We start from the raw sequence: 9906 nt of genomic DNA, 5'->3' as shown, positions 1-9906 counted from the left end.
ATGACACACACAGTTGTTGACGGATATGCAAGTAGGAAATGCCAAACCTGAAAAATGAAACAGAATTTTTTATTGCAAAGATCACAAAGTAAAAAACCTTCATCTGTAAAATCATTCTTGAAAATGAAAACTAAAGGAAACGAATAACAAAGATGAAATGGTTACCAAATAAAAAAGAGCTGAGAGCTTCCAAGATGAATGGAAAATTGTTTTAATTAAAAGAGATTCAGACTTCCTTTGACCATCTTTTACTTTTTACTTATTTCAGTCGTTGTATTAGGGCCATGCTGCAGCACTGCCTTGAAGGGTTTAGGTCAGGGGTTCCCAAACTTTTCCAACCAGGTCACATTCCTAGCACCCTCACCCCAACTAACCATCCCAAGCATAGACCTCTTTCTGAAGCAAATTCAAAGCAACTGCATTTCACAAATAAAAATTAAATTAATGAACCCATTATTTTGTTGCTTTTACATAAATCACTACCCCCATTATCACTCCACTTTTCTTCAATGCCCCCTTGGAACTTCCACCCCTCCCCAAGGGGGCAACACCACTCACTTTGGAAACCACTGGTTTAGGTGAATCAATGAATCTCAGTTCTTAAGAATCACAGATGACAGTTCTTAAGTCTCATAGCTGGCTGCCAACCCTTTTTTCGGCAAAGTAGGGGCAGTTTATCCTGTTCAGGCTATATTATTAGCATTATCCTGCATTTGAGAATTTAAAATCACTTCTTTAACTTTCTAAGACATCTCAACGTTTCTAAAAGCAAACTTCGTTTGTTTGTTTACATTCATCGTAATTTGAATTTAAGTATAGTATTTATTCTATCAATCCCTTCTACAGAAATGCTAAGTTATGGTGACTTACAAATCAACACTGGTTACAAAATGAACGAAAGTTTTCCTTAGATTCCGTTTGCCAAATTCACTCACGAGGCATTCATTGGCCCAAGGCTATAGTAGAAGACACTTGCCCAAGGTGTCCATGTACTGCGATTGAACCAGAAACCTGATGATTGCAAAATGAGCTTGCTTTTTAACCACATAATCATGTCTGCACTGTGTCTAACCCTTTAGCATTCAGATTACACTCTCAAAAAAGAAATGCTTTTCTTATTCACATTATTTTGAATTGATCATATACATGATCTTGTAGCTTCAAGATTTGAATGATGTGATTGTTTATATTTAGAATGTCATTGTATGGCAGATGTGAGAGGCTAAACCAGGTCAGTTTAAATATAAAACAGGAAGAATAACTGGGTCAGATATGGCCAGTTTGAATGCCAAAAGGTTAAAATTAAAATAAAATATGAATTTGATCTCTACAACTATTTTCTAGCAACTGCTCGCATCTGCCATTTCTCTGAAGTCACTATATTAACAGTAACTAGAAGCTTTGATCTGGATATGAGCAGACTCAAATCAAAACACCACACACACAATAAGTACAGCACCAACATCCAGTCTGCACTGAATGATAGGAAATCAGTGATTACAAGAATCATGTTTAGATTAACACAAGGCAACAATAAATATCAAGAGATCCTGAAAAGATTGGCTGGACAGTTAGTTATGACCCCTCAGTCACCAAATGACTGAAGAGTAAGTCATGGCCTTATCCACCCAGAGATCATCCCTGGTTGTATGATACAACCTTCCTGGTTTAATCATCATCATCATTTAATATCCGCTTTCCATGCTGGCATGAGTCAGACGATTTGACTGAGGACTGGTGAAACCAGATGGCTACACCAGGCTTCAATCTGGTTTGGCACAGTTTCTACAGCTGGATGCCCTTCCTAATGCCAACCACTCCGAGAGTGTAGTAAAAGTAATCTAAAGTAATTTAAAGTAATCTAAATTAAAACCATCAATGGAAACTTCATATTAATTTGTTTGTTATAAACCCCAGCTTAATTAATACCAACCAAGTTATTTCAACAAAAGCTTTGTTATTAAAATTAATTGAAACAAAGGAAGTGCATTTTAACAAAAATATAGCAACAAAAGGGTTAATCTCAATTAAAAACCTTCTACAAAAATTTTGTGTTAATTTATGTTCCAAACACCAGCTTAATAACGATAAAATCATTTAAATAACGATTAAGTTATTTCACTAATTTTTTTGTTATTTTCAAAATCCATTAAACCAAAAGCAGTATCAAACTGGTAGAAGTGTGATATCCAGAAAGATGCCCGTGTAAAGGACCCCATCCCATTATCTCAAACTGATCAGATGTTTAGTATCTAAATTGCATTTATAGCAACAGATATGGTTGATAGATTATGAGTAACATACTGGAAAAAGATGAAAATGAAAAAACATGGTTTAGTTAGTTTGAAGACGTATCTCAGAGATGATCCGAGATGCATTATCAGTGACGTTTCTGGAGACTTAGACGGCTCTGAATCTTTCGACATCAGACCTCCTCCACCTTTACCCAGTTAAGCTTGACCAAATATCAACTTGTTCCTCAACAACAGAGAACCACATTTATCTGAAGCCATCTAGTGACCATCCCCACAGCTTCAGTGATGGAATGTAGGCTGTCCTTCCCCATTTGCTGCACCAGTAACTACAATCTCAACCAGAGCTATGCAAAGTGGACACCCTACAAGACCCAGACAACTGACTCACAAAGCGCAGCTAGGTTACTTAATGTGGTTTAGTGAATACACAGCCACAACTACCACCAAGACAATGGCTAGTATAGTACGTGTACCATCACAACCAACGTGAGATACTTTAACCCTTCTATCGTATTTCTGAAAACACTTTGTTTCAATTAATTTTGAAAATCTGAAATATTTAGTAAAATAACTGCCATATTTGAACTGATGTAAGGTAGTGCCCTGGCAGAATGGTTAGCACCCTAGACAAAAAGCTTAGAGGCATCCGACTTCAAATTCTGCTGAAGTCAACTTTGCCTTTCATTCATTCAGGGTCAATGTAAACGACTGGCCCCTTTCCCGCCAAATTTCAGATCTTGTGCCTATAACGGAAAGGATAATCAAACTGCTGCTGTTTGGATGAAATTTTGACAGAGGAAAGTTTTAATTTAGATAATGTAAAACAATGGAAGTTTGTAGTAACTTGGGTGAGTTGGTATCAAATAGATCAATCATTTGTTCTCAATATTCCTTGATTTACAACCATTTCCACAGATACAAGAAACAAATTCAATAACTGCTTTTGTTGGGAATTTGGTAAAAACACAAACAAGTTGATTGTGGATCAAATCTTGTTACCCAAACCACCTGTTTTGATATATTACCAATGTATCCAACACCATCTGGATTTATCTATTCACAAATTAAAACTGACATAAATTAAAGATAAAAGTGATATCGTTACCTAAACAATTGTACAATGTCTAACATTGCCCTAACGTGATATTTTGGTGTTCTCAAAATTTTTCCCAAATCCACATTTCCTCCACCATAATTTTGTAACATTTTCAAAAGTTATAGAAATTTCAGATATGGCCAGAAATACTGAATCTTCGAATGAATTTTCAATGCAAATAATAATATTAAAAAAATGCTACAAGTGTAGCGTGGTGGTGGACTTTCAACTTCTGGTAGAGTATAAACAAGATGGCCTACAGTAGTGGAAGTCATGAATTCCAGAAGAGAATGTCGAGGGAACCTTTTAAATATTTCTTCAGCCATAACCATCCCTCATGGGGACATAATTGGTTTCTAGGGTTTATTACCAACATCTCTCAGTTTTAGAACAAACTCAAAGAGCTAATAGTGAAATATTAAAAGTCAAATAGATCCTTCTCTGAGTCATAGACTTATGGGGCCAGTTTCTCGGGTCCTGTGGTGCATGTATTCCCTGCTGGACAGGGACACCTGTCCATTGCAGGACTACTTTCTAACCAGCTGAGAGGATTGGAGCAACATGAAATGAAGTGCCTTGCTCAAGAACACAATGTGCTGTCCAGTCCAGGAATTGAAACTATGATCTTACAATCACAAGTCCAACACCCTAACCACTAGACCACACATGCCTACACAATGTCAAATAGCTATCTATATATTATCTATGTATCTACACTGTTGATAAGCCAAATACTACTGTTTCCGTCTAAGATAAAATTTCTTAGTCAGTATGTTTGTGTTAAAAACAATATAAACGCTGGTTCAATTGCAATCAGTGATTACAAAATAATTTAGTCTAATCCTACCTCTCCCCAGTTTCTTTAATGCCAGGAAGGTAGAAGTTGGATGAAGCAAAACACTAATACTTCCAGTTGGTATAGTTTATATAAAGCGATTGGCAAAGGAGTGAAGAAAGCATTGGGTTGAAGGAGACCCTGTCCAGTGCTAGTGCAACGATAAAATGCACCCAGTGCACACTTTAGAGTGGTTGGCATTAGGAAAGGCATCCAGCTGTACATAATCAATCCAAAAAACAAAACGTACAAATCTGACAGGGCCCATCTCTGAAAGCAGTAACTTCTGATAAGAACAGACTCAAACTGACAACACATACCAGCATGGAAAGCAGACATAAAATGAGGATTATGTTGAAGTGTTGCAAAATAGAGATGTCGTTTAGAAAACCAATAACTGGGAATAAAAGAATAAGCACTACTACAATGATTCTTCTAATCACAATCAGTTTTGGGCAACCACACTAACATGGCTACCAGAACCACACAATACATAACCCATTGTAGCAACTTAACCACTTGTCACAGATCTGGCTGGATCTGTTCACACATGATGCAACTATTAAAACGTGGCCCTAAGTGCATCTTCACCCAGTAACTTAACACACTGGACAGAGAAACTAAGTCTTTCTAGAAATTACCCACCAATTAAAATGGGTTTCAACTCTGAAACCAGCCTCTACCTCAACTACAATGCCCACCTACCACCCTGACAACCAACTACACTCTCTTCACAACCAACTCTAAATAGAACATGGAACTCTTGAATTGAGCATCTCACCTTCAACATCTTATGGAAACACACTGCCTCAGCCCCTGACTTCTCGAGGTTCCAGACAAAACCCAGAAACAAAGGACCTCCATATATGGACCTTTAGACAAAGGGAAACAATTCTGCATCAAGCAATGGAATACCCAACTAGGATGAAATCACTCCCACCATAACCAGTCAATTGGAATTCTTCATCTAACCCACCAGCTAAAAAACGAATACCAACTGGACGAATGTAACTTGAGAGGATTTTCCAATAAAATTTAATCAGTTTTTGTCACTGTAAACAAACTTCCTATCATCTACAAACTCATTCACAGATAATTGCAAACAACAGTTTGTATGATGGTGACATTTGCTTCCAATTAGGGTGCAACATCACCAAAGGTCTCGAAGATTGAAGACCAGAGACATGAACACACACACACACACAATGGGCTTCTTTTATTTTCTGTCAATCAAATCTACTCACAAGGCTTTGAAGTTGAACACCATATCTTCATATCTATCTGGTCGATTTCAGGCTCAAAATCAGAAGAGATCCATTAGTACCAAGTTAAACCCACCAGCAGAGATCTATCTGTGCACTGTAAATCAGCCCCTACCAACCAGGGGCCAGGGTCATCTACATACACAATAGAGTTTTGTATATAGACAGACAAAGCAAAGCAAGAGATAGAACAGTCAATATCAAATACTTTGAAATGGTGATAATGGTTAACAGGTACCCAGCATCATTTACCAGACACTGGGCTGGCAGTAAACCAGAGAAAGTCCACACCCCAGCTACGGTACCCACTTTCTAAATCTGTCGCCCACTGATTATAAAATCAGTTTTATAGAATTGTACTCAACACACTGAGCCTTCACTAAAATACCTGGGTTGGGAGTCGGTCTGTACATGATAACAATGTTTGTATGCTGGCCAAATGCCATATCAACAATATGGATATGTGTGTACATGGGATTATGCAAGGGTACCATGTAGCATGTAATAACTGTGGTAAAACTTACATGTAGCAGTGGTTAGGTGGTTTGAGATAGAGTAACCTGTTCTTTGATTTCACAACCTCAGTCACTCTAGAGCAGTGCTCCGCAACCATTTTTCACTTGCGGTACACTTATATTCTTTTCAAAATTCGGCAGCACACCTGAACTAAAAATATAACTAAAAGTATAGGGAGAAAGATTATATTCAGGTTACACTGCAGCACACCAGAGTGTCACGGCATATCGGTGGTGGAGCACTGCCCTAGAGTGATCTGTAGTCATGCTTATATTTCAAAATAACCCTTCACAATGGAAGGAAAAAAGCAGGTCCTTAAATCTGTTTTGGGGAAGGCATGACTACTGGATCAAATCTCCAACATTTCCATCTCTTAAATCCGATTATAATCTCTGTTGATTATATACCGCCTTTCTTTCAATTAATTTAGAAAACCATGGAGGACCAATTAAAATAACTATCATTATCAAGCTACTATTAAGCAAGAAGTCCACGTTAATTTGAATCCTTTTGGTATTATATTTCTATCGAAATAGACTGCTTTTGTTTCAATTAATTTTGAAAATAATGATGAATTAGTAAAAATAACTTTGTTGTTTTTAAGTTGGTGTTTGGAACATAAACATGAAATTTTGATGGAAGATTTAACTCAGATCAATTTAAAGCAATTTAGTTTGTATCAGAAAAACAGCAGTTTCAGATAAGTTGGTTACAAAAAGTTTAAACAAGTGTTTTTTTTGTTTGTTTTTTTTAAAAATAAAATAAATTCTTTACCTTTTTTCATTTCTTTATCTTTCTTGAATACTTTAGATGTTTCTTCAAGCAATAATTCATCTCCAAATTTGCAAATTTGGATGACAGATTTACCAGCTTTACATTCTCCAATGACAAGTTTTAGGATTCCTGTAGAAGAAAAAGCATTTGGTAAAAGTTAATAATGGAAATGGAGGGAGGGGGGTCTCTAGACCACCTGATCTTGCATATTTGCATATAACACAAGTTTAAAACCCTTTTTGCAGCCATTGCCTTCGTTTCAGTTAATTTTGATAAAATAGCAATTTAATATAACAAATTTGTCATCGTTAAGCTGGTGTTTGGAACATAAATTAGCATAAAACTTGAAAGTTTTAATTTAGATCACTTTAGAACAAGAGGGAACTTATATCACAGAAATAGGGAGTCACAGGTAGGTTGGCATCAAAAGGGTTAAACTTTTTAGCATCTAAACTGGCCACATCTGGCAAAAAATATTGTATTTGTTTTATGCTTAAATTGGACAAACAGTCTCTCATGCCTACCTGACAATGTCATACTAAAAGTAGACAATCCCAACATTGAAATCTCAAAGGTATGAGGTAACGCATGATTGATTCAAATCAATGGGAATAAATAAGCATTACATTTGACAGAATAATCTGGATGCTAAGGGGTAAATATTTTATGCTACATAACTAATAGCAACACAACGGCTTCATCAGTGAATCAGTAACTAAGTCATAAATGTACAACCCTTTACCAATTTATAGCACGGAATACTATTACAAAACAAAAGTGAAAGTGAAGTTTGTGTGTGAAATGTTTTCTGAATGGCTACCTGTATGATGTATGTGATTCGATTACAACACACAATCACAAATCCAGATTATTGCCAAGCCAAAAGCAACTCCAATCTCTATCGTCATAGAGTCAATTCTTGTAAACAGAAAAACTCTCCCTGTATACTATAAAACCTACAACACTACAGAAACATTCAAAACAAAATTCTTCAGTCAAGGAGACAGGAAGAATATAAAGCAGAGACACAAGTCCAGCTTTATCAAGTGGGTCAGTTTATTTCTAAAACCAGATTTCCAGAATTGATATTTTAACTTAGAAATGTCAAATTTCGCATCAGAGATGGCAGCTTCAGGATAACAATATGACATACACACACACACACAGGTACAAGCATGGCTGTGCAGTAAGAAGGCGGTGAGCTGGCAGAGTGGTTAGCACACCGGGCGAAATGATTAGTGGTATTTCGTCTGCCGTTACGTTCTGAGTTCAAATTCCGCCGAGGTTGACTTTGCCTTTCATCCTTTCGGGGTCGATTAAATTAAGTACCAACCACAAACTGAACGAGCTTTGTGAGTGGATTTGGTTGGTGGAATCTAAAAGCCTGTTGTGTGTTTGTGTCTCCTTCTCTTAACATCATGTGACAATTGTAAATGAGTGTCACTGTCATACAAGCAGTGTTGTTCATTTGTTATTCTGCAAGAATATGTCTGGCCATGGGTAAGTATTACCTTACTTGGAAATGGGTGAGGGTTAGCAACAGGAAGGGCATTTAGCCATAGTAAATCTGACCATAATAAACTGTAGATGACAGTATCATGGAAAACTACTATTTTAGTTGAATGTATCAACCCCAGTACTTCTAAGTCAACCCTTAATAAAACGCAAAGTATTTTCTCCACTCCCTATTTTTTTCAAGTCATTTCCCTTCAAGCCACACACCAGGGTGAGAGTAGTTCCACTGAACAGGCTACAAATATCTTATTTACAAAGGAAGCTCACTAAAAGTCAAGCCAGGTATATTTAGTAGAACCAAATGGTCATCTTTCTGAGTCATAACTATTACTTCTCAGCTGTTTGACCATGATCAAAAGTGTACTGCTTAAACCCTGGCCATTCAGTCTGAATTGAATCCAGACTTTGGGCATTACACAAGAATGGTGCAACATGGTTCATTACTCCTAAAAGTCACAAATGAAAGAGAGACATGCTGTTTAGTTTTAACCCTTTTGTTTCAATTAAAAATGATACTTGTTGTTATTATCAAGCTGGTGTTTGGAGGATTTTAATTTGATCACTTTAACTGTTTCATTATATTTCTGTTGAAATACACTGTTTTTGTTTTAATTTTGGAAATAATGAAGTGGGACATTTTAATTTACATAATTTTAAAAACAAAGCTTGTATCACAGGACCAAGGGCAGTATCATATAGGTCAATTTTCAATGGAAATATGTTTGACCACCAAGCTGTTTGTTGTACAAAGGACCAGTGAAAAATATTACCTGACTTGGAAATAGAGAGAGGATTCAGCTATTGAAAGTGTGCCTCAACAAATTCCGTCTGACCCATGTCAGAATGGAAAAGTGAACATTGAAACAATGAATGATGTTCCTTCCACTTGATTTGTTTAACATTTCTTCACCCATCTGTTATCCTCCATACACATCATATATGATCTTCCCACCTGACACACTACAAAGGTTTCCCCCAAAAGCCCTCACACCCAACTTTCAGCTCCTCTATGTTGAGAATACACATCTAACAGCCCATGCTCACCTCATTTCTTTTCAGACAGGTTTCGTTTATTCCAGTTAATTGGAAAACAAAAACCTTTCTAATTAGTTTGATCAGGTTTTTTTTGGCAAATAATACCATTGTTCTTAAAGACAATAATTATTCTAACAGGTCATAATTGACCGGATAGTGAGTTATTTGGTCAGGTGACATTCAGCATAGAGAATATCCTTTAAATGTAATATTTTGATGAAACCCCTCCATGGCCAACCTGCTAGAAACAGCAAACCAAATTTTCCTAAAATCACGGTGATAATGTAGTCCAAGACATTAAAAAAAAACCCAAAAAACACAAAGAATGGTCAGAGAATGTTTCGACTGGAGGTCTGCTTGCTCAGGACTGATTTGGGGTTGGAGAGTTAAGGTAAATGCTTTTGATATAAAGTTACATTTATCAGATTGCTTTCAGGTATATCTTTGAGATTCAGATGTGGCCCTGTTATCTATGACAGTTGGCAGAAATAGCAGTGAACAGAACAAAGATGAAAACGTCCTTGTGTGTGTGTGCGCGCACGTGCATGCAAATGTCATTTTAATAGCCACTTTTCCATGCTAGCATGGTTTAGACAGAGTTTACTGAGGCTGATCTTC

The 9906-nt window shown here is 36.7% G+C and overlaps 1 protein-coding gene across 1 annotated transcript in view; it reads right to left on the bottom strand.

Annotated features, from left to right (window-relative positions):
* Positions 1-9906, bottom strand: part of LOC106881590 (proliferation-associated protein 2G4) — a 28623-nt gene that overhangs the window by 14079 nt on the left and 4638 nt on the right. The window contains exons 2-3 of the mRNA XM_052973906.1: positions 6739-6867; positions 6-47 (exon numbers count right to left, since the gene is read on the bottom strand). Coding sequence (XP_052829866.1) covers positions 6-47; positions 6739-6867 — 171 coding nt within the window. The remainder of the gene's footprint in view (positions 1-5; positions 48-6738; positions 6868-9906) is intronic.

Source organism: Octopus bimaculoides, chromosome 17, assembly GCF_001194135.2.
Source record: "Octopus bimaculoides isolate UCB-OBI-ISO-001 chromosome 17, ASM119413v2, whole genome shotgun sequence".
NCBI classification, from domain to species: domain Eukaryota; kingdom Metazoa; phylum Mollusca; class Cephalopoda; order Octopoda; family Octopodidae; genus Octopus; species Octopus bimaculoides.
Note: the sequence above shows the minus strand (reverse complement) of the source record. Positions and strands in the feature narration are given on the sequence as shown.